This window comes from Penicillium lagena (genome assembly GCF_028827675.1).
Source record: "Penicillium lagena strain IBT 129212 chromosome Unknown utg000006l_segment0_segment0, whole genome shotgun sequence".
NCBI classification, from domain to species: domain Eukaryota; kingdom Fungi; phylum Ascomycota; class Eurotiomycetes; order Eurotiales; family Aspergillaceae; genus Penicillium; species Penicillium lagena.
Window position 1 is genome coordinate 3,097,707 of NW_026623227.1, and position 23,409 is coordinate 3,121,115.

The window sequence follows — 23,409 nt, forward strand, 5'->3', positions numbered from 1 at the left end:
CGATGTGGACAGGTCGGGCCATTGAATGGCCACGCTCTGAGCGGGTGTTTTCTTCCTTCTATTTGTACGGCATTTCTGGGCACTTCTTTCTCTCATGATCTGGGTCTATGTTCATTTGGTTGTTGGAGTTGCGTCTGACTACATTTGTGATGTACTGGTTCACGTTCGGTTCTACTTCGTATGGTATATGATTCATTTCTTCCAACTAATTGCATCTATCACCATGCTCTATTTGTCTTGGATCTGGCCAGTCCAGCCTAAAGACATGCACTATCGCGACTATGGGCAAACATCTCAGCTCTAAAGGGCAGAACCAGAAAACTCCAACTATGCAGAAAAGGAGAGAGAGGAAAGTTCAAGTGCGGTTTTTGTATCCCGTCCGCATCGAAGGGAGGTAGAATCCGGGGTGGAAGATGGTGAAGGAGAGGGTGGCGATGGCAATCATCCTGATATGGTGATGTTAGACTGGTATCCAGTCTCAATAAATCCAGGAGAGCACTTACATTCCGTCCAGGACGAGGAACTCGTTCTCCCTCTGCATCAAGGGGTTACCCCAACCGCCGGCCATCTCCGGTATACTTCAGACATAGTCAGCAAGTGTCCCAGCCACCAAAAGATCGTTTTGCCTACCGATAGATGCACCGGATCAGCACAGTGAAGTAGGCCAAAATCATCGCGCCGATGATAAAGGGCAGCCTTCTCTGCGATGTCGACACGCCGCTGTTTTCCAGATCCTTCTCACCGGCCAATCCATCACCCCGGTGAAAGACATTCCAGAAGAAATGCAGCGCGAGCAACCCACACACCGACATGGTGACGACCTGAAAGGCAATACCCGTGATGATGATATCGTCTCCAGCTTGCAGCATTTTCTGGTTTGTTTTTCCCGCCGACGCCGCGACACCACCGCCAGCCGCTTGCAGGATCAGCGAGCCGATGTCGCAGCCGATGAAGATCCAGGTGAACAGCCGCGGCTTGAGCGACGAGTGCTCTGGTCCCAAGCGGAGAATGATGTGCTTCAGCGTCAAATAGATTCCGGCGGCGATAAAGGTCGGTGCCAGCACCAGACACACAATCTGCAGCTCAAACGCGCTCTCCCACCATGGATTCCCATTCATCAAGATCCGGCCCACGTACCCAGCCATCTCCATCAACGCGCCGATGCATAGTGCCGTCGAGAATGTCCACGTTCGGAAATACAGACCCAGGCCGACCTGGCACACGCCCACCAGACCAAAGAACACGGTGAAGAAGATATTGGCACCCAGATTCGGGTAGTAGCCGTAGGTCGTCGCCTCGACCGGGCATTCAGGGCTGACCTGGAAGCAGTCCGCGTAACTTGGCATGTTATTGGGTGGAAATGGCGACGAATCCCAATAGGAAAGTGAGTTTGGTCGTCCAGAAGGAAAGAAAGCCGGTTACTGACCACCCGCGCAACGGCGGATCAGCCCCAACATATAACCGCAGACATTTTCCTTGCTGTCAGACGGGTTAATGTCTCCGACCGGATCTGCCAAGAGCCGAAGAGCAGAAGCGAGCCAGTGATCCATTGGTAGTCGCGTTCGTTCTCGTTTTCGCTTACCCACGAGGCTCCACTGCTATCCACGCGAGATCGGGGTCGGAGAATTGCGTCTACATTAGTCATTGAGCATCGAGACCTGCCTGAGAAACATCCCATATCCGGGTGTCTGTCCCTCTAGATAAGACGGATCGATCCTAACTCAGTCGGCGACTGTTGCAATAATACCTAGCCTCTGATTCCTCCCTCAGAACGATCCCTGGCTGTGTTCACGAATCCATAAACCCCGACAAGCTGTCGGTCCAAGAATAGACATCTCCTGTGCTGCAATCGATCTTCTAGATTTTCCAACGGATGATCTAGATCAGACAAACATCCTAATAATAATTCATCCCACGCCATACTCCGAGTCACATGACCTTCGCCCTCGTTCTCGCTCTCGCGCCTCTTTCCTTCCTTCTTCCCTCCCCGAATCAGTAAATGGACCAACGCAGGGGCCGCAGATCCGGCTTCCGGCATGCCTCCTCGCCGTGCTCATACCAAGTCCCGCAAGGGCTGCGACCAGTGCAAACGCCGCCGCGTGAAGGTCAGCCCACCGGCCCCCCTTCCCCAAGTTCCGCTGGTTCTGACAACTGTAGTGTGACGAACGAGGACCCCCTTGTTCCAATTGTACTGCTCGTGAGATTGATTGCACATACCTGAGAGCTCCCCCACAGGGCGCTGGGTCTCATCCGGCCCATCATGTCCCCCCTCACCGGGCGTCCACCCCGTCGCCACCCCACAGCCCGCCGTCAACCGTCTGTCGGTCGCGCTGCCGGCAACATCCGGCGTTCGGGACCTGGAGTTGATGCACAAGTTCTCCACAGAGACGTATGAGAGTCTCTGCACGACCGACAATGAGGATCGCGTCTGGAAAATTGACGTCCCACGCCAGGCGCTCCAGTATGACTTTTTAATGAATGGCATCTTGGCCCTCGCCGCGTTGCACATCGCTTCGACGACCACACCCGCGGGGTCTCTGGCCTACATTGATACAGCGCTCGAGTACCATAATCTCACTTTCGCACCATTCCGGGCCGCCGTCACCAATATCACGCCGCTGAACTGTGAGGCCGTGCTTGCGCAGGCAGTCATCACTATCGTCATCGGCATCGCCTTGCCGCAACTCACTGCCGATCGGAACGAGAGTCAGGGCATGACCGAGAATATTGTCGTGGTCTTCGAGCTTCTGCAAGGCGTGAAGAACATTTTTAGCATCGGCAAACCATGGATCAAACTGAATCTATTCACGCGGGCCACGGGCAATTGGCAGGGCGACCCAATCGAGCTAGAAAGTGATGCATTTACAGCCTTTGAGAGACTGGCATCCCTGAATGATGGGACTCTTGAGGATACCGACCCCGAACAACATCAGATCAATAAAACAGTCATCGACTCGCTCCGTTACTGTTTTTCCATGTTTAACGATACCGCAAGCCCTGCGCATGTCCTCGCCTGGCTTGCTGCCGTCAATAAAGAGTTTGTAGACAACGTCCGGAGACGTCAACCTCTACCCCTGCTCATTCTCATGCACTGGGGAGTGCTGTTGGGTGAACTGGATGGGCAACGGTGGTGGGCTCGGAATTCGGGGCGCGCGTTAGTTTCCGAGCTGCTGAAGGTCGTGAGCCCTGCAAGTTCGCAGTGGCAGGATGCATTGGCATGGCCCCAGCAGAAGATGGGACTGTGACAGGACCATCTATATGGCAGATGTATAACTACTCGTTATTCCAAGATCGTGTCCAACAGCGAGTCCCATCGATTCATTAGTAAAGACAACTATATGACGCCCTCAACTCGGGCACACTCGTCCATACAGCGCACTTCATTTAAAGACGGGCCTTCTCCTTCTCCGCAAGAGTGTCATAGATCTGGCGGATTCGTGCCACATTCATGCTTTGGACCTGGTGCGTGCACGACCGTAGACTCAATGGGCCCCCGACCTGCTTCAGCCAATATGACCGACCACAGTCGAATAACCAATTGCGCGAGGCGACCGCCACCAGCTCAGCCACGAAGCACTGCGGTGCGCTCTGATCTTCCGTGAAGACAAACGTCGGCAGCTCCCGTCGAATATCAGGCGGCGCATTAGAGATGACAAGCTCGATGAATTCGTCGAACGTACGCGGCTCGTATAGCTCGGAGCCGATCTGGACGATTCCCGTCGTGCGCGCAGCCGCGTGCAGCAGGCATGCATTGGCGACGAAGTCGACGGGTATCTCGTCGATAACGTTCACCCCGGTCTTGTAGCCAGCTGTCGAGTGCCAAACCTGTGCGCCTCCCCGGTCTGCGATTATGAGCCGTCCAAACTTGGTCAGTGGCGTCGAGTCTTCCGGTCCGTACATGGGATACGGCTCTCGCAGCGCAGGAGCGAAGATCGTTGGTCGCACAAGCAGGACCGGCAGCAGCGGATATCGTTTCACGAGCAGTCGTTCCATCATGTACTTGGCCAGGCCGTACGAGGAGGCGAACCGGGCGACGTGCGGAGAAGCATCATGCGTCAGGATGGACGCCAGCTCTTCCTCCGGGTCCTCGTCTGCTAGTGTATACGGTCGTTCCAACACGGGACCATCGGGAAGGAAGCTGTTCACGTACGCGGTGGAAAGTTGAATAAGTAGTTTCAATTTCCGGAATCTCGACGCGATCCGCGCGAGCTCCAGCGCTGGAAGACAATTGTTCTCAAGGGAATCTCGAAGACGCGCCTCGAGGGCGATCTTGGCTGCCGTGTGAATGACGAGGGTCACTTGGTTCTGGAGTTGCTCGAGGACAGCGGGCTCGAGACCGAAATTGACGGATTTAATGTCCCCGATCACGAATTCAACTTTCTTCGAGGCTAGAATCGCCTCTGTCTGGTCGGGAATGGATTTCCGCCATTTGTCAATTGCCGTTTGGGGCTTGTCCCGGATCAATGCAAATATCTTGCGCGTGGGAAGTCGGAGCGCGAGCTTGTATAAGAGACACCCTCCCAGCGATCCTGTGCACCCCGTCAGGAAGACCGTGTGAGACTCGAAGATTCTCGCATATCCGCTCTGCAGGACCTCGTCTGCGTGGGACGAAGCTGGGGCCGGGAATGACATTGGAGCTACGCCTTTCAAGCTCACTGCGCTATGTTCAGATGTGCGATGGCAAGGGAAGCAGTAGGTGCGCGATATTAGCATCCTGGAGATATATCAATTGGTTTCCAGGCAACTCTCGGGCATCCGAGTCGGACAGTATCACCCTCGGGAAAAGGGGTGGTGGGACAAACTATCGTCGAATGTGACTTGCGCCTCTGCGCAAGCCGAAACCCCCAGTTCTAGCCTTCGCTAGTCTTGCTAATGGGCTTGAATCTATGGCTTCCATCCTCACTCCGTCTTGCAGACATTCGCAGAGAATCCTACCTCTGATAGGAATTGGGCCATGTGCAGCCGGGGGTTGTACGACTTCACGAGCGTTCTTTTTTTGTCCAGTTCTGCCTCGATCTATGCCCGGTATTTGAATTTCGGTCCCCGCAGCCGCACGACTTTTTGCAGGGTCTGAAAACAGGCCTAGAAACGGTTGGCATGGGGCAATTCTATTAGGACTAGACACTTTGAACCCTGCCTAGAAGTTGATACGCGAAATAGAGCAACAGGGCAGTATTCGGAAAAATTCATTTCTCTCTGAACGGGGGTATATTTAGCTCGTGGTTTGCCCCCAAAACGCCAGAGGGACTCTCAAATAGTCCTGTGCATATCACCCAGCGTGCATCTGTACAATATGTAACAGTTGGTCCGGAGGAGTGGAAGACCCAGGAACAGGTCGGGCTTTGAGGGGATCATTTGATCAGCATTCCATTGCCGGGGCGGATTGATTTCCAATGCAACTCAAATGCCTTTGTTGCCTCCACCGCACCAGCAGCGTCCATCTCCGTCACGCTCTACCTGTACCACGATGTCCATATTCTTTTCCTGGAGGAAATTGACGGTCCGTTGGCGTACATCTTCTAGATCCGCACCGCGAGAAGCAATGACATGGATCACACCAAGCACTTTTTGGTTCTTGTGTTCGTGTGCATGATCATGATCATGATCGTGTCCATCATGACTATGATCATGGTGATGGTGGTGGCCAGGGTCATGAGTATGGGAATGCGAGTGCGAATGGTCACAGCTTTGATGACCATGATCGTGACTGTGGTCGGACGACACCGTAGCAGTATCATCGAGCCAGAACTTCGGCACGGTATAGCCGACAACTCCTCGGAGGGTGCTCACCCCAGCCAGGGTTTCACGAACATTGTACTCGGTATCCGCTGGCAGCGTAAGCAGCAAGGTTTGAGCTGTGCTGCTGACCAAAGGTACAGCCGAGGCAAATATCAATATCGCAATGAAGCACGAGGCCAATGGATCATATCCGGACCAGCCAGAGTAGTGCACGAGAACGGTCGAAATCACCACAGCTACAGAGCCAAGGGTGTCTGCTAGAATATGCAGGAAAATTCCATGCATGTTTTCGTTGCCGTGCGAGTGATCGTGGCCGTGGTCATGTCCATGGTGGGCATGTCCGTGCTCGAAACTAAAGATACCGACCAGGTTCACAGCCAGCCCGGCAATACTGACAGCCAAGAGTTCACTGATGCGATGCATTTGGCTACCCGTCGACAGCCGCTCCACTGCCTCGTAGATGATCTCCAGGCTGATGATCCTGCAGGTTGTTAGAGATGCCCAGTGACAAGGAGAGAGTCATACGCACATAAGGAAAATGCCATTGGCAAATCCAGATAGAGTATCGACCTTGCCATATCCGTAGGGGAATCGAGCATTGGGCGGCCATTTACTCATCACAGCGGCACAGAGTCCAACGATAAGCGCCAAACAATCAAAGAACATGTGAATACTGTCACTCAGCAGCCCCAGAGATCCGGTTAGGATGCCGTACGCCAACTGCACAAGCATAAAAGCAAAGTTTAAACTATATCTCCGTCAGAAAAACCATGATAAGTTGATTCAAAAGTATAACTCACCACATAAAGAAAAAGATACTGCGAGAATCCTTTTCCTTAAGGATACTGTATAGCAAGGGGTATGGCTCGCTTCGATTGACGATCCATTTCGTCAATCGCCAGGACTCCGCGATTCCATGAGACTGACTGGGATGACGATGGTGCGTATGGTTGTGTGAATGTGCATCTAAACGCAAGTGGCTGTCATCCATCCTCGAGGTGAAGAAAGATACGGTACTTAGAATGATGCGCGCGACATAGACCATAAAATAATCATCCCTGAAGTGGGGAGAACAAGCAAGAGCAGCGGCTCCGGTGCAGATGGCCAAACCAGCTTTGCTGGGAGACCGAAGACGTGCAGGAAGAGAAAACGCCAATGAAGCGGCAAAGAGACTGGCAGGGATCAAGAGACCAACGAAAGGCATCACCTCAAATGAAAATATTTGGGAGAATAGTGCGAGCAGGAGCGCCAGAACGGCTCCAGAAATAGCGGCTAATGGGGCATCAGCCGTGACAACTAGTGCCGAGGCATTTAAGCCGGGTGGTTTGGCCTGTGCAGTGAGGGATCGGGCAACAAGTCCGGGCTCCGAAATGGGTCCCTGGTGTTGCAGAGATGGGAATGGAGGTGAGATGACCAAGATCGACACCAACAACGCCGCATAGCCCATGAATGGGTACGAGCCCCACGGTTGGTTCAATCCAAAGAAACTCAGTAGCATAGCCCCCGCTAGCAATGCAAGGGTCAAAATCTTTCGATTGAAGCGCTCCTGTGACGTGTTGGGCGAGTTACCACGAACTAGGTTCGGTATACCAGTTGCCGTGGCGAGAAGCAGGGCAAACGCAACAAGGAATCCTCCTATCTTAAGGGCGGCATACACTGGCAGTCCAACCGAGCATATCAAGAGAAACGCCGCTTGTGCGGTTTTCACATTGATCGCTGTTGATCGGACAGAAGAAATGCCGTGAGAGCCGCCTTTCTCCCGTTTCATTCGTAGTAGCTGGCCGCAACCAAAGACGAGCAGGGTGATAGCTGTCATTGCGCAGGTCTTCTGGCCAACTTGGCCAATCATGCTGACAGGAAGCACATTCTCGGTAGCCGAGGGTTCTTTTCTGGGTACCTCAAATGTGCGCGCGTACTTTCTGGAGTACCAAGACAGCGCGACCCATGGCAATGCGATGAGAGCTCCAGTAACTACTTCATGGCTAGTACTATTGTTAGTCGTGTGTTTTTTCAGCGTTTGGGACAGCTCTAATAGTACTCACACAACGTCCTGAGTAGAGTCAGAGGTATGAATCGGCGTTTCCGGAGAAATCATGCCGCCACCATTAACACCCTTGGGATCATGACCTGATAGCGCTTTGCTATCCACGCCGGGAACCGATGATATGCTGTGGGTATGATGGTGGTGATGGTGCCCAGAAGCATGCTGATGTTGAGACCATGACCCCTGTGATGTCTCCCCATTTGAGTACCCTGCGGTCCCATTACTCAACGGCTGCGGTTGGCTTTCGGGGGCCAGTGAGAGAGGTGGCGGCACCCATCGGGGGGAACGCGTATGACCGCGACTTCGGCTGTGACTATGAGTGTGCGCATGGGATGGCGGAGAGGGATCCACGTTCAACGAGGTCGGCCCCGCCGACATGGTCTCCAGTTGAGGTGTGGGCAGAAGGAGGGCGCGGAGGGAGACCAAGATGATCGGAGATTGGTGCGGAGCTTCAGGAGCTTGGGGGAACGGGGTGGGCAGTGGCGGGGGCACACAGCATCGCGTCGCGCGTCAAGGATCTTGGGCTGGTAACACCCGGCTGGCTCGGCCGCAGACAATTGGGAAACAAAAAGGCCAACACAAGAATCTCAGATAGGCCAAGCTGGGCACGCTATTAGGGGGCTTCACGTGATGCGCCTTATCGATGGTGCTGATGTAAGGTCCAGGGCCCTTATCGCCGTGATGTACACGGAACACGCCAGATAACCTAACGTTCTACATACACCGTGCCCTCAATACCATGATTGACTCGGTCCTCAGCGTCGCCTTCTACCTGTCCACCGCAATCACCCTATTTATTCTGCTCCTTCCATCCCAGTATCAGCCAGGCACCTCTTCCACAAGGGACGCGCAACATGGACCGCAAAAGCCCAAGACCAGCGTTCAGATCCTCGTTCTCGGAGATATTGGCCGCAGTCCGCGCATGCAGTACCATGCCTTGAGCATTGCGAACCGAGGCGGGCAGGTGGCGATCATTGGGTATAAAGGTACGGTTCTTCGCTTGGTTGACGCTATGAGTTCTACTGACCGTTTGGATATAGAGTCCGACCCTCATCCCGACATTACCTCGCATCCCAACATATCCATTGTCCCGCTACATCCTCATCCGGCTATCCTCCAGACCAGCAACAAGCTTCTGTTCACGATTTACGGGCCCTTGAAGGTGTTGTTTCAAATCGCTTGTCTATGGAAGTGTCTAGCATACACCACCAAGCCAGCACGTTGGCTGCTGGTACAGGTAAGGAATTATGGTTGACCAGCTCCTAGACCATACTGACTTGCCTGGTGCGGTAGAATCCACCGTCAATTCCCAGTTTGGCCATTGCGTCAATCGTCTGCTTTCTCCGGCAGACGAAACTGGTCATTGACTGGCACAATTTCGGCTATTCAATCCTGGCCTTGAAGCTAGGTAACAGTCACCCCCTCGTAAAGCTGTCGATATGGTACGAGAAATTCTTTTGCAAGTCAGCCACTGCGCATTTTTGCGTGACCAATGCCATGGCCGCGGTTCTGAAAAGGGACTTTGCACTTCAAGCACCTGTCTTGCCGTTACATGACCGGCCAGCCAGTCACTTTCACCCCATAGTAAAACCTGGCGTGCGACGGGAGTTTCTCGCCTCTCTGCCGGAAACCAAGACAACGCGCTCTTCCCTGGCTGCAGGCACTCTCAGGGTTCTAGTGAGCTCAACTTCGTGGACGGCTGATGAGGACTTCTCCATCCTCATTGATGCCCTTCTTCAATATTCGGAACTGGCCACCACAACACACCCCCAGCTCCCTGACGTGTTGGCCATCATTACTGGCAAGGGTCCCCAGAAGGACATGTACATGAAGCAGATCGTGGCACATGAACAAGCCGGAAGGCTCCAAAGGGTCACTATTCGGACGGCATGGTTGAGCGTACCGGATTACGCGCAGTTGTTGGCATCGGCGGCGCTGGGAGTCAGCCTGCATACCAGCAGCAGTGGCGTGGATCTGCCGATGAAAGTGGTAGACATGTTCGGTGCCGGCCTGCCGGTGGTGGGCTGGAGTCATTTTGAGGCGTGGCCAGAGCTAGTGACCGAGGGACGCAACGGGATGGGCTTCGGCAGCTCTGCAGAGCTTGCTGACCGATTGGTTCTCCTGTTTGGCGATAACAGTCGGTTGGAATCGCTGCGTGTGGGCGCACAAAAAGAAAGCGCGCGGCGATGGGATGACGAATGGGATCCTATCGCAGGCTCACTTCTTGGTCTGAACTAGTTTATGAATTGATGATTCGGTGCCCAATTCTGCAATTCTCCTCGGGCTTTCCCTCATCGATCTTAGATGCTCGCCTGAAACTTGCCGCCGCAGTACAGGCACGTATCAAATGCGGTGAACATGAGTCTGTGCAATCGTCCTAGATCATCGGCGCGGCTGCAAGCCAGGACCTCCTCGTCGAAATATTCAGTGTGACACCAGGAGCAGTACTTGGACATTCCTGGCTCTTGTATAGCCACAGAAGTTAATCCGCAGCGAACTAGTCAGTGAGAGTTAGCTCCGGCGATTGCAATTCCTATGAGATCACTTACCAAAAAGATGGCCATTTGCGCATTGAGCCTCTTGGGAAGAGTACCACGCTACTCCTGCATCGCACACCTCGCATCTCTCAAACAAATGTGCACCCGGCCCGTCGAGCTGATCGGCTGACTTGGCGGGGATGATTTGTGCGCCGGGGCCGGTGGACTTGGAAATTTCATCGCTCAGGTCTGCCCCAGTTACCCGCGCCAAAAGCTCCAAAGCCTGCCGTGCCTGAGATCGGGTTGGGTCGCTCTGTTGTTCTATAATTGCAGAACATGCGGCGGCATAAACGAGTCGTTGGCCGTGTGGATGGTCATCATCGTAGTTCTTCAGCACGAATTGGGTAGCGACTTCACGTTTCTCACGAGCGGACACTGTTTCTTGTTGCGTAATGGTTGGTGCGAAGAGCTTCTGGGAGTCTTCCTCGTGCTCCTCGTCCTCTGTAGAGAAGATGAGCATTGCTCGGTCATCTGCCGAGACTTTATATTCTACCATGTCCGTCCCATGTCGCGTAAATAAGGCTGCGATGACATCTCGACGTGATGTCAATCCCCAGATCCTTGCCACGGACCAACCACTAAGGTCGTGATTCAAATCAAATCGTTCCCGCAGGTCTTCAATGGTCTTGCTCCATTGCGGAAACTGCGCCGATTCCTTTTTGTTGGATTTCTCAAGGGTTGTTTTGCAACAAAGCCCGCCAAGGGTTCCAAGATGAAGAGTGGAGGTGTGGGTTCGCTCGTTCGACAAGCTGGTCATGGCTGCTCATGATTAGCGATGTCGACTCTGGTCAGGGTCAAAGCTTACCAGAAATAGACTCCAGGTGTCTTGATTGTGTTTCAACTCCCTCGGAGGTTGTCGACTCGTAAAGGGGGTGGTCACGGACCTTTGTCTGATTGAGCTTTTTCTCATCGCCGCCATACACGGAATGAGGTATGTGAATTGTGAAGTATCCAGCATTGACACTTGCAACGAGAGCAAAATCCGATTTCTGATCCAGGAATGAGTCAACTTTGCCCGAAATATCAAGACATTGAAGTTCAATCATACCATTGGAACCCAGTGGAGCAGGCCCGTAAAATGATGCTCATGCCATTGTTGGGTCAGCGACGACAACGGGTGAGCTGTCACGTCTACTGCCACATTGTAAATCGGTGGTTCTTCTGTATCCGAGGCTTTGAGGGCCGCAATAACCTTTATCATTCGTAGCTGCGACCCATACACCACAACGACTAGGGAAGTGGCAACATAGGCGTCGTCCGTGTTCGTGTCCGGTGAGGCAATCCATGGACCACAAGTAACGGAGAGAACCCGCTGTTTTATTTGAAGAGCATTTTCAAGGATGGATCCTGGACAGTACGTGGAATACTGAGACCCCTGGGCCTCTGGGGAGTGAAGGCCCAATAGGTCCATGCTGTAGGAGCTGGAGGGCGCAGACCTGTGCACCCGCAGAATAATCACGTCATTATGGTCATTCGACACTGCCAGCATCTGAACCCCCCAGCGACTTTCAGGGTCCAGCACTGAGTCTGTGTCCGATGCCGGCATTTGAAGGGGTGTGCACCATGAAAAAGAGCGAATGAGACACTTGCGAAGCGCGAGGCCGTTTGGATCTTCTGAGGGCGAAAAATAATTTCGGAGCGAATGATTCACAATACCCACCTTCGTCCACTGCCGTCTTGGGCCGAGTGGCTCATAAAGGCTCAGGACAAGATTCGACGTCAGTACCGCCAGCACGCTACGGCGGAATCGGGCCAGGCCCGGTGGGGACCAGGCGAGAGCGCGCACGGTACTTGGGGACTGCTCCGCCGCGATAGAAAAATTATCGCGGTTCTGCGGCCAACAGCTCGGCCATTCCTCGTGGGTGAACAGATTGGTCCGGAACCGAGTGATATGCCACCCCGACGATGAACCATTCTCTTGCTTGCCGTACTTGCCAAACTTGGGTGTCTAGATTCGCGTTAGTCGTTGTTATCAGATTCTCTGGGCTGCCAAACACGGACCAAGATCTGAACTGAGTCTCCGGCTGCGATGGCCAGCTCGCCATCGGGAGACCAGTCCAGGCAGTCTTCGCAGGAGGGCGCGAGCGACAGCTCCACGGGGCTCAACATGTCGCGTAGATCCACAGTGCCACCGTCATGTTTGATGATGGAAGCAGCAGAAGATGTTGTTGCTGCACTCCTTCAGGCCTAGCGCCATTCCAGAGGCCGTGGCCCGTGCGTGGTTGATACCCCGTGACCCGGAAGTATATACCATCGTCTATTCATAGACCGCGCAACTCATCAGGTGATCGATTCCTCTTCTTACCTAAGCCCATTCCATCACATGCTCTTCCTCTTTCTTTTCTTCTTGTTCTTGTTCTATTATGGCGTCGCCGGCAATAAAAATGACTGTCTTGCTGCCCGACTGATGGGCCTTGCTGGCGCTGCCTCTGTCTGCATGTCTGCTGCCCTACAGCTAGTGTGAGTTGCTGCAGTCTACCATTCGACTCCGCATATGCCCCTCCGCATCCTCCATCCAAGACATTTTTTGCAAGAGCACGTCACTGCTTTACACCAGCACGTCACAGCTGTCAGCGGGCGAAGAGACCGTCTTCCCAATGGCTAAGTCACCGCCGATCGTGTTCATCGCCAGGTACTGCGCATAACTATCTCCTTTTTCCGTGCCTTGCAGAAAATGACTGACCTAACCCGACCCCACTAGGCATGGCGCGCGTCTTGATGCCGCGGACAAGGACTGGCATCTCACCTCTCCAACACCCTACGATCCACCTCTCTCCTACGGTGGCTGGATTCAGTCTCGCGCTCTCGGCGCTCGGATTGCGAGCCTCTTGCACGCTCCGGAATTTACAGGCGTAGAGCCCTCGGGCAGCCCCCTGACCTCGGCTCAGTCGAATCTCAAACCGGCACCGTCCTCATCGGCCTTGTCCCACCGATACAGAATCATCATCCACACATCTCCGTATTTACGATGTCTCCAAACGGCCATCGCGCTCAGTGCCGGCATTCACCAGCATCGCCTGGGTGATGACACACCGGGAGTGACCAACCCGACCCCTGGCCCCGCGAAAACCATCCCCATCGAACCTCGCTGCCTCCTGCGTGTGGACGCTGTCCTTGGCGAATGGCTTTCTCCGGATTATTTCGAGCAAATAACACCACCCCCCGGCTCCGAGCGCATGGTTGCAGCCGCCAAGGCAGAACTGCTGCGTCGCGGCGATGGCATTGCGGCCGGCATCGATAGATCCGCTCGTTCAACGTCAGGGCATTTTCCCGGGGGTTGGAGCAATCACTCAAATCCCATATCTCCGGCTAGTGATCATGATGATGACCACCGCTTGACGGGCCACGGCTCTTCTCAGCCCTTGTCCCAACAAGGTCCGCGACAGCGTGCCAGCACCTGTGATACTCTGCGGAGCCCCGTAGAGACGGCCCGCGGTCAGAGTACGCTGAGTCGCATCAACACAAATCTGTCGCCTTGTCTTGATGTCGCGTATGTGCCCCCGACTCCCAGTTATGCCGTCTCCGCGTCGGACCCCATCCCGACAGGGTATGTTACGCATGCGCGAGACGCTTGCACCAAAATCGATTACCAATGGGACAGCATGCGCCCGCCGCAAAGTTGGGGCACCGGGGGGGAGTATGGAGAGGAGTGGAGCACGATGCATGAACGAGTACACGCCGGTTTTAAACGGATGGTGGACTGGTACCCTGAGCACTCGCCGTCCGCTTCCAAACTCTCACATTGTTCAGCTCAGCCTGAGCCACAAACGGTTCTGATCATTGTCACCCACGGCGCTGATTGTAATGCCTTGATCAGCTCGCTGAGTGGTCGCTCAGCCTTTCTCGATATCGGGACGGCCTCTCTCACCATGGCAGTGCGCCGGGACCGAGGGGTTGACCGACCTTCCTCCCCGTCGGCCGGTGCCAGTGATTCGCCCAGCCGTCCTCGGAAAGATGGGTCGGTCGCGCAGGAGTATGTCCTGCAGCTCGTGGCGTCCACCGATCATCTGCGTCCGGGCGTCAACCCATCCCAGATCGCATCACTAGCATCTCCATCCGCTCCCCAGCATCCACTCTCACCTCCTCCGATTCCGACATACCGCAATCGTCTGGGCTCCCGCCCATCTCTCCTCCCGGGTACATTCACGACCGGGTCGACCTCGGGGTCCGCCAGCAGTCCCCGCGGCTGGACCCTTGCTTCACGCTCATTAATTGGTCCACGGGGTGCGTCGGGCCTTTGGGGTTCAAGCTCATCACCGGCCGATAAAGTGGACGATTACACCGATGAAGACTTTGTGCCCAACTTTGGTGATCCGCGAACCGCGAACCAGAGCCAAGACCCCCATGGCCCGGAGCTGACTGGCGACTCCAGATGGGCCCAGCAAGTACCGCAGCGGACACTCTCCCAACGGGGCCTGTGGGGGAGTGCGCCGACCTTAGAAGACCGCGACACAGGGGTGAAGCGCCGGTGGACAGTAGCGGAACAGAAGCTGTGATGGCAGCACTTTTTGTCTTTCTATTGCAATTCTTAGCTTATATTCGTGGAGATACCTCTTTGTTTGCATGGCGTGCGGCGTTCGTTTAACTATTGATTCATTGATTGATTGATTGGTTTGGCATAGCATGGCATGGTTTGCCCTTTTATGGTGGACTAGTTAACGTTAGGTTAAGTTCACAACTATGTAGAAGACACCTGGTTTTTTAGGCCGCATGCATGTCCCTCCATTCTTCTATTCTTTCCTCTCTTCCTTTCCCTCCTTCTTTCTTTCTCTCTTCCCTCTCCATTAGCTCCCTTCTTCCCTCCGCCCCCTTTGAGTCGCAATTCCATGTCCTACATTGACGCCGACGGTCTTTCCGTCACGTATGCCTCCGGCCGAAATGGCTCCCCGGATCTGCGGCTGATCCACTACAATGATGTCTACCACGTCGAGTATGTGTTCTCTGCGCCTCACCATCACCACCACCACCCCCTTCTCAGCGACGCGGGCCGTTTCTAACTGTCTCTTGTAGACCTGGGTCTGCAGAACCCGTCGGTGGTGTCTCTCGTTTCCAATCCCTCGTGAACTATTACCGCTCACATCCTCGGTTCGCGGGGCAGCCCGACATCCTGACATTCTTCTCCGGCGATGCCTTCAACCCGAGCCTCGAAAGCACAATTACCAAGGGCAGACACATGGTCCCGTTTCTGAATAACGCAGGCACCAGTGTGGCGTGTGTGGGTGTGAGTATGGCGATCGTCCGGATCCCTCGGGATGTCTCACAGCCTGCACTAACATTCCCAGAACCATGATCTCGACTTTGGCGTGGCACAATTCCGGCACCTATCAAGCCAGTGTCGGTTCCCCTGGCTACTGGCCAATGTCCTCGATCCGGCATTGGGGCAAGGCGTTCCAATTGCCGACTGTGGCAAGACGTGCATGTTGACTTCGTCGAATGGACTCAAGGTGGGCGTAATTGGACTCGGAGAAAGAGAATGGTCAGTGAGCACTGTGGTGGGCTTCTGAGGATTGGAATACTCATATGTTGCCAGGCTTGGAACCATTAACTCCCTTCCCCCGGATTTGATCTACCAATCTGCCTCTCAGACTGCCCGAGAGCTCGCACCAGCTCTTCGAGAGCAGGGGGCGGACCTCATTGTCGCTGTCACTCACCAACGGGAACCCAACGACCACAAGCTGGCGAAAAACCTACCACCTGGTCTTGTAGATATCATACTTGGCGGGCATGATCACTTTTATGCCCATACTGTCATCAATGGTACTCATGTCCTACGTTCGGGTACCGATTTCAAGCAGTTGAGCTACATTGAGATCTTCCGAAAACCAGACGGGGAGTCTGGGTGGGACTTCAATATCATCCGTCGGGACGTGGTTCGCTCGATCCCCGAAGACCCCGCCGCGGTGGCCATGGTCTCCCGGCTCACATCTAGCCTCCAGGCGAAGCTGGAGAAACCGGTCGGATATACCGTCACCCCGCTTGACGGTCGCTTTACAACTGTACGGCAGCGCGAGTCCAATCTTGGCAACTTTGTTTGCGACTTGATGCGTTTCTACCATGCAGCAGACTGCGCGATGATGGCCGGTGGCACCATCCGCGGCGACCAGATCTATCCACCGGGTGTTTTGCGACTTAAAGATCTTCTGAACTGCTTCCCTTTCGAAGACCCGGTAGTCTTGCTGCGCTTGCGCGGCCAGGCGATCCTAGATGCGCTCGAAAACGGAGTGAGCCAACTTCCCGCACTCGAGGGACGATTCCCACAGGTATCAAACATTGCCTTTGGATATACGTTGTCAGCTCCTCCAGGTTCACGCATCACGTTCGCTCGCATCGGAGGCGAGCCCATTCACCTACAACGCAACTACGTCCTGGCCACGCGTGGGTACATGGCGCGTGGCAAGGACGGATTCTCATCTCTGCTGATTCAGTCCGAAGGAGGCGAGGCGGAAGAGATCGTATGCGAAGAGAATGGCGTGCTGATAAGCACGATTCTGCGCCAGTACTTCCTTAGTCTGAAGGTGCTTGGCAAATGGCACCGCTGGAGTGCGAGTCTCCACCGACACTGGTGCTCTGTGCACCGTAACCTACACGGCGAGGGCTGGCTGAAACCACCATCCGCGACATCATCGCCCGTGTCCGAGAAGCCGGGCCGACGACTGGGTGGTCGGCCAACGTTGAACCGGACGACTAAGGCTGCTTACTATTATGGGAGGTTCCCGAATGACGACAAGGCTGATATGGCAGGGTCGGCGGCCAACGGGACCAATAGCGATGCCATGGACTCAGACTCGGACGAGGACCCGGAGATTCTCACATCGCCACGATCAACGATCAACTACGTCACCCTGCCAGCGCAATCCTCCGCGGAAGAGGAGTATCGACTGCAGCTTGCGAGGCGAGTGGTACGCAAATGGATGCGTCATGCCGGGCTGCATCCAACGACACTAGATCCAATGGATGGTGAAGGCGAGTTTACGCCTGCTTGGACATCAGGGATCTCGCCCCGTCTTGAAGGGCGGATTGTGGTGGAATAAGACAGGGTGATGTTCATTTTCGGGGTTCTTTTTGGATCTTTTGCACGTGAGGCAAGGATGCCCTCTGGCGTTGGGGGCTCACGATGAAAATGCATTTATATGGTCTAGATATACATCCAGTGGTTATGTACAGTTTCTCAATGCTTCTCTACCTCTCCTGGTCTCCCTGCTCAGGGCTTTCTTTCTGGAGGAGATAGTCCCCTCCGCGCCAAGCTTTGTACGCCCCATACAGTCCACTGCAGGGCCAGACATCCCACAGTGCCCGCTTAACAGCCCCTTTCCATCCGGCCTCGAACTTCCCGCGTCCAGCGCCGGGCAGATCCGCATCCTGCACGCGCACCTTGTCATACAAGCTCGGCAGATACTCTGCGGCATACTTATGGCGTAGGGCATCATACTCTGCCTTATTGTAGATGGCCCAGAACTCTTCCTCTGTGTAGTACGTGTGGGCATACAGCCACTTCTTCCCCCGTAGATTCTGCACTTTCTGCTCGAGTCGGCGATTTTGAGACCTGAACCGGCTCGGATCCGCAGTAGTGGCGGGACCCCAGACTCCGAAGTTCATCAGGACTGTCTGATCCGGGCGAGGACTCGCATCGACCGTCTGTCCTTCTAGCCCTCCTGCGCTACCGGCAGGGAGTGGACACAACCAGATCGGGTACTGCCCAAAGTTCTCGGGGCGGTCTAGCCAATCCAGAAACTCTGCGGCCGCAGGCACAGGCACTCCGACATCTTGGATGATATACCGACGGGAAAGACCACTGACGTGGAGGGCATGGTACATGACTCGAGTGTGCATAAACCGGTCGAGCAGGGATCGCGTGACAGAGGTGAATGGCACGCGGAAATAGCGGTAGGCATAGCGGCCGACCCAGAACCCTCCGCGATCGTAGCGAAACAGATAATCCGTCAAAGGGATGTAGTCCACCACTGGGGCCGGGGCAGGCTGATCGCCGAGTGGCTTCGGGGCAATGCGTTGAGCGTGCAAGTGAAACCAATCATCATGTCGTCCGGCAAAGTGCTGTAATTGAGATGTAGATCTCTGCTCCACCTGCCGACCTGCGCAGACCACAATGTGGTCCCGCGCGTAAACAATGCCATCCAAGTACTCCGTGGCCGGATCTGCTGCGGCCTCCCGGAAAATGCGCAGAGCAGCCCCCATATCGGCGGCCGCGTAATACTGGAGTTCCACTAAGGGATAAGCCTTTTTCAAGCGGATCTCTAGGAGTGTGACCACACCCAGGGTGCCGAATGAGGACGCTGCGCCCCAGAATAGATCGGATCGGGCGTCCTGGATCTCGGATTCTGATGCGACGCGGTCATGGTACGCTTTCACAACCTGCCCGTCCGCCAGGACCATCTCAATCCAATTGACTGTATTGTCAAAGAACCCTTCGCGAAATGAGCTGCTCTCCCCAGACGTGCCGGAGAACCCGCCGCCAGCAGTGATGCCGGGAAACTCCATGACGACTAGCGGTACCAAGCCATGCGCTCGGGTGGCTGCCACTAGGGCGTCCATGGGGACATTGGGCTCAACCAGAGCTGTCTGATGCGTTCCATCGACCTCCAGGACACGCGTCAGAGCAGCGGTGCTCACAGTAGTGGACGCAGCGTGGCCAGACGGGCGTGTGGAATTGGTCGCACCATGATAGATGCGGAATGGCTGGCGGCGGCGGTGGAAGTCAGCAACACGCGTTGCCACTTGCTGCACGGCGTCGCGATGGTCCATTGATGGAGATTGGAGTTCCGGGCATGAAGTTAGGGGGGGACCGGGAGATCGGGCCCGCTGGGGGCCACTCCCCCCTCCCCCTTGGCCTCAATGTTAAAAACGATTTGGTTAGGTATGGAGGTACCTACTTAATACTGTGTTTTTGCTGGAGATGTTGCTGCAGTATTCGATACCAGCAGAAGAAGGATTCCGAGGAAGACCTCACCTGGAACCGAGGATGAACCACTCGGTCTTGGTCAAGTACACCAATTCCATGTTCACAGAATTAACTACAGGAGTCAGAGCTTGCGTGTTACGAAAACACAGCTCTAGTATAATTTTACGTCCGGCCCCAAGCGACTTCATCTTCCTGTGGCCCAAATCGCCCCTTCCTTCTTCCTCGAGTCCACCATTTCCAATCAGAATTCTGAAAAGCATCTACGTATCACCGTGTTGGGTGGGGTGGCCCGAAACCATCTGGACCTGCTCCAAACATTTGGGGCCACCGACTTGAGCAAAATGAGAACTGATTATGACCGAGTAGTAAATGCCATTGATTATCATGATAGAGGCTGAATGGCTTGCCTATAACTAAGACATACGGTCCCCACGTTGGTCTTTCATATTTCATTCCACACACTACTCCTTACAACATACTCCTGCGAAACACATTCCATCATGAAGGTTCTCAGCTTGTTCATGGTCGCCACTCTGGCTGCCCTTAGCCAGGCCGTTGCTATTGCAGAGCCTGGCGCTACTATTGAGAAGCGCTGTGTCGCATGTGAGTCCTGTTCTCTGTTCTACTTGAATACCTATGTTTTTCGAATAAAGTTGTCTAATATATATCTTGCCTGTAGCGGGCCAATCTTGTTCAGTCAGCAGTGACTGCTGCTCTGATTTTTGCAATGTCGTGTCCACTGGAATCTGCATCTAATGGGCCTACTCGTACAATATGCATGGAAAACCGGCAGACTGAATCCAACAATGACTGAAACTAGTAGAAATGCACTCTGTGGGCTAGCTCACACCTAAGTGAGTACAATTACGTTTCCTTCTAGAGTCCTAGATACACCGGGGTCGTATAGGCGAAATTGAAGAAACAAGACACGAAATATAGGTTTAGTCATGCCAAAGAAGCACCATTTGAACATGTCACTCCCACTGCCCTACGTAAATCACATGCTTAGCAAGAACGATCTCTCATTTACAAGCTACATTCTATATCTATGACTGCTACAGGCGTCACTGAATCTCCTTATTCACATAGAATGAATGAGATTCTACCTCCTTGACCCATAGGCCCCAGGGTCTATATGCGGACTCTTGGGTCATCAGTGTAGTTCCCTGAATCTCTCCCTCATCAAGGTATTTGATCTCAGGGACAGAAGAGAATTGTCCGTTCGCATGAGCCGCGCGAGTCAAGAGTGCCGTTGTCTGGATGCTGGCGTTCTTCTGGGTATAGACAGCCCGCAGAACGGCCTCCTCGATGCTTTCACCCTGCACAGTAAAGCCATGGCCGCGCATGAGGACTACGGCATGTTCGGGGGTTGACGAGTCACCGGTGGAAAAGTGTGAAGCCAGCGCACTACCAAGATGAGTATTCCGGACCAGCAGATCTTTTTTGTCTGTCGGCTTGAGATGGTGGGCGATATCAAAGTTAGGCGTCTGGGTTCCTAGAGAGCTTTTTAGAGATTTTCTTTACTCTTTCTTTTTGAGAATAGTACTTACCTACAAACCCTCCCATATGGCAACATGCACGCATTGGGACACCAGAAATCGTGTATGGAACAACAGCCTCCGAATGGCTATGGATGACACTCTTCACATCTGGATATTTCTTGTAAAGCTCACTGTGAATGCATCTCTCCGAGTAGCCTTTGCCTTGGGTCGGATCCACTGGCTCAGCATCCTTGACCCAGTACTCAATCATATCATCCTTCGAGGACACCAGTGCAGGCGCAATGTACTGGGACATGATAAACACATCAGGTTTCTGCGGATGCCGGAAGGAAAGATGGCCATAGGCGTCCAAGACACTGAGCGATCATCGTTAGATGCAGTAATAAGTGAGATCGTGTCATGCGTACCCCTGGTAGTGCAGAATGTGGCATCCCGTAATGAATTTGCGGTAGTGCTCCTGGAGTATAGCTGCGTCGGAAGACATGGTGAGCATATAGACAACTCTGGCAAGTATCGGGGCTAACAAATGGCAGAGGCATCCTTTTTAAACCCCACCAAGCCCCTCCCCGGCTCCCAGTTCCGTTCCCCGGATCTCCGGATAATGTATTAACACCCGACCTGTCCCCGAACAACCGCTAGTGCGGTTTTTGATTGGCCCACCCAAGATTTAGCTCGCATTTTTTGGCGCATGGATCTATGCGGGGAGCGAGAGGCTAGGTTGTTAGGCCGAATCCAAGTCCCCAACCGTCGGGAATCCTGGAGGAAGAATTAATAAAAGGCGAAGGCTCTGTCGCGACAGACAGCTTTGGACAACCCTCTTACTATCGTTCCATCCTCGCGCCCATTATGGCCAGACCTGACAGTCCAAGCTCAGCTACTAAGAGCTATGCTCTGGACGAGCCTGAGTATGACGAGACACTAGATGACGCCGACAATCCTCTCGTAAGAGCTCCATCTGGTCCCCCCTGTTAGACAATGATGTGTTGAAACATGCCCCTAGAACTGGCCCCGATGGCGCAAGATCTATATCGCATTGCTTATGGCAGTTCTCGGGTTCTTGGCTCAATGTGAGTTCTCCTAGTCGCGCAAGTCGTCTTTGTCAGGGGTTATGGCTAAGAAATTACCCTTTTGTAGTTGGCTCTGCTCTGATCAACCCTGGTTATGTCCAAATGTCGGAGGATCTCAAAATTACGATCGAACAAAGCTCCTATTGTACGACTATTTTCATCGTCTTTAGTGGATTGGCCCCAATGTTTGTTGTTCCTTACGCAAACACCTATGGCCGACGGATTCTCTTCGTGGTATGTTTCCTTCAGCCGCTGAGAATGGAAAGTTCCTGACATCTCTCACAAGGTCTTTTCGGCGATCGCCACCGTAGGTGCGGTGGTGTCCGCAGCTTCGCCAGGGTATGGAGGCGTCGTCGTTGGCCGTATCATCAATGGGATCGGATCAGGCATTCCGTTGGGGGTTGGAGTCGCGACAGTGGGGTTCACTCTCTTCTCTGCTATATCGCCCTACTAATCCGAGTTTAGATCTGTGATCTATTCCGACAACAAGAGAGAGGTCTCTGGGTTGGCCTCTACACCGTTAGTGTGACGAATGGTCCCCATATCGCACCCATCGCCGGGGGATATATCACACAAAGTCTGGGCTGGCGTTGGTGCTTCTGGGTCCCTGCCATTTTCCAGGGCGCGGTCTTTATCCTGTCGATTCTTACGCTCCCCGAGACTCTGTACGTGAATGACGACACCAACCGTCTGAAGAACAAGTCCTATCGGGGTCGTCTCATGTTTTGGGGCAAAGTCCTTGACCGACCCATTGAGCGCTGGCAGTTCTTGAGACCCTTCAAGCTTCTTCGGTATGCACCAGTGACCCTACCAGCTATCTACTTCTCTACCGTCAACACCTATGGTAGCGCGCTCTTTGCCGTGACGGGATCGCATATTGCTGCCACCATATATGGCTTCAACGTTGCGCAGATCGGTCTCTTCATGGGAGTGCCCCTCACTATCGGCTGCATGTTGGGCGAAGCCTCCGCTGGCTGGGTCTCTGATCTTGTTCTCGCCCTGTACGCCAAGCGACATCATGGGTACCAGAAGCCCGAGGCCCGGTTGTTTTTGATGCCTCTGTGCACGCTTCTGTGCATTGGAACGGCCACATATGGCTTCTGCATTCAGAGCTCGCGCCCGTGGATCCAATCGTCGATCTGTATGGCGGTTTCCGGGTTTGGCACACAGGTTGCGACAACTATGGTGTACACCTACTGCACGGATAGTTACAAGGCGCAGTCGAGTGAGATCGGAGCGATCCTGAATTTCTTCAAGTGTGGTAAGTAAAATTCCAAACTCGGTATGCCTGATCACTGACCAATATTTCTTAGTTTATGCTTTCAACATTGGTTTCTACGCTTTGCCATTCTCAGCCAAGGTTGGATATACCGCTGCTTTTTCTACACTGGCCGCCATTAACGCCGCGGCCTTGATCCCGTTGCTCGTACTATTCTGGATTGGGGAGAGGGTCAGGGTGCACTCGGCAGAGCAGCGAGAGTGAATGGTTTACTATGTGTCTGGCCGCGAAAATATATACCCATACATGTAGAAGAATGCCGATGAAGCCCAAATCCAACTCCGTTCATTATGCAAAGAGGTATCAAGAAATCTCAACAATAAG

At 53.9% G+C, this 23,409-nt stretch overlaps 11 protein-coding genes across 11 annotated transcripts; 5 read left to right on the forward strand and 6 right to left on the reverse strand.

Moving 5' to 3' along the window:
* Window positions 1-355: 355 nt before the first annotated feature.
* N7510_009406 (RTA1 domain-containing protein) lies at window positions 356-1,346 on the reverse strand (the record flags this gene model as incomplete). The annotated part of the gene is made up of 3 exons (XM_056981331.1): window positions 356-446; window positions 504-578; window positions 631-1,346. 3 exons carry the CDS (start codon window positions 1,344-1,346, stop codon window positions 356-358), a joined length of 882 nt encoding a protein of 293 aa, XP_056831540.1.
* A 690-nt stretch (window positions 1,347-2,036) lies between these two features.
* Window positions 2,037-3,245, forward strand: N7510_009407 (uncharacterized protein; the record flags this gene model as incomplete). Its single annotated transcript, XM_056981332.1, has 2 exons — window positions 2,037-2,105; window positions 2,223-3,245. The coding sequence occupies 2 exons, from the start codon at window positions 2,037-2,039 to the stop codon at window positions 3,243-3,245; spliced, it is 1,092 nt and encodes a 363-aa protein (XP_056831541.1).
* Window positions 3,246-3,384: 139 nt separating this feature from the next.
* On the reverse strand, window positions 3,385-4,632 carry N7510_009408 (fatty acyl-CoA reductase; the record flags this gene model as incomplete). Its single annotated transcript, XM_056981333.1, has 1 exon — window positions 3,385-4,632. One exon carries the CDS (start codon window positions 4,630-4,632, stop codon window positions 3,385-3,387), a length of 1,248 nt encoding a protein of 415 aa, XP_056831542.1.
* Window positions 4,633-5,400: 768 nt separating this feature from the next.
* N7510_009409 (metal cation transporter MSC2) lies at window positions 5,401-8,161 on the reverse strand (the record flags this gene model as incomplete). The annotated part of the gene is made up of 5 exons (XM_056981334.1): window positions 5,401-5,574; window positions 5,791-6,220; window positions 6,269-6,487; window positions 6,540-7,721; window positions 7,782-8,161. 5 exons carry the CDS (start codon window positions 8,159-8,161, stop codon window positions 5,401-5,403), a joined length of 2,385 nt encoding a protein of 794 aa, XP_056831543.1.
* A 361-nt stretch (window positions 8,162-8,522) lies between these two features.
* N7510_009410 (chitobiosyldiphosphodolichol beta-1,4 mannosyltransferase) lies at window positions 8,523-10,021 on the forward strand (the record flags this gene model as incomplete). The annotated part of the gene is made up of 3 exons (XM_056981335.1): window positions 8,523-8,769; window positions 8,824-9,020; window positions 9,077-10,021. 3 exons carry the CDS (start codon window positions 8,523-8,525, stop codon window positions 10,019-10,021), a joined length of 1,389 nt encoding a protein of 462 aa, XP_056831544.1.
* A 62-nt stretch (window positions 10,022-10,083) lies between these two features.
* On the reverse strand, window positions 10,084-12,429 carry N7510_009411 (uncharacterized protein; the record flags this gene model as incomplete). The annotated part of the gene is made up of 5 exons (XM_056981336.1): window positions 10,084-10,280; window positions 10,333-11,079; window positions 11,126-11,309; window positions 11,369-12,268; window positions 12,322-12,429. The coding sequence occupies 5 exons, from the start codon at window positions 12,427-12,429 to the stop codon at window positions 10,084-10,086; spliced, it is 2,136 nt and encodes a 711-aa protein (XP_056831545.1).
* Window positions 12,430-12,917: 488 nt separating this feature from the next.
* N7510_009412 (uncharacterized protein) lies at window positions 12,918-14,816 on the forward strand (the record flags this gene model as incomplete). Its single annotated transcript, XM_056981337.1, has 2 exons — window positions 12,918-12,952; window positions 13,022-14,816. 2 exons carry the CDS (start codon window positions 12,918-12,920, stop codon window positions 14,814-14,816), a joined length of 1,830 nt encoding a protein of 609 aa, XP_056831546.1.
* A 330-nt stretch (window positions 14,817-15,146) lies between these two features.
* Window positions 15,147-17,351, forward strand: N7510_009413 (putative 5'-nucleotidase; the record flags this gene model as incomplete). The annotated part of the gene is made up of 4 exons (XM_056981338.1): window positions 15,147-15,250; window positions 15,331-15,541; window positions 15,603-15,796; window positions 15,851-17,351. 4 exons carry the CDS (start codon window positions 15,147-15,149, stop codon window positions 17,349-17,351), a joined length of 2,010 nt encoding a protein of 669 aa, XP_056831547.1.
* A 148-nt stretch (window positions 17,352-17,499) lies between these two features.
* N7510_009414 (FAD-binding oxidoreductase) lies at window positions 17,500-19,080 on the reverse strand (the record flags this gene model as incomplete). Its single annotated transcript, XM_056981339.1, has 1 exon — window positions 17,500-19,080. One exon carries the CDS (start codon window positions 19,078-19,080, stop codon window positions 17,500-17,502), a length of 1,581 nt encoding a protein of 526 aa, XP_056831548.1.
* Window positions 19,081-20,301: 1,221 nt separating this feature from the next.
* N7510_009415 (class II aldolase/adducin family protein) lies at window positions 20,302-21,223 on the reverse strand (the record flags this gene model as incomplete). Its single annotated transcript, XM_056981340.1, has 3 exons — window positions 20,302-20,732; window positions 20,788-21,095; window positions 21,147-21,223. The coding sequence occupies 3 exons, from the start codon at window positions 21,221-21,223 to the stop codon at window positions 20,302-20,304; spliced, it is 816 nt and encodes a 271-aa protein (XP_056831549.1).
* A 362-nt stretch (window positions 21,224-21,585) lies between these two features.
* Window positions 21,586-23,289, forward strand: N7510_009416 (uncharacterized protein; the record flags this gene model as incomplete). Its single annotated transcript, XM_056981341.1, has 6 exons — window positions 21,586-21,681; window positions 21,740-21,806; window positions 21,874-22,040; window positions 22,093-22,206; window positions 22,272-23,067; window positions 23,120-23,289. 6 exons carry the CDS (start codon window positions 21,586-21,588, stop codon window positions 23,287-23,289), a joined length of 1,410 nt encoding a protein of 469 aa, XP_056831550.1.
* Window positions 23,290-23,409: the final 120 nt, after the last annotated feature.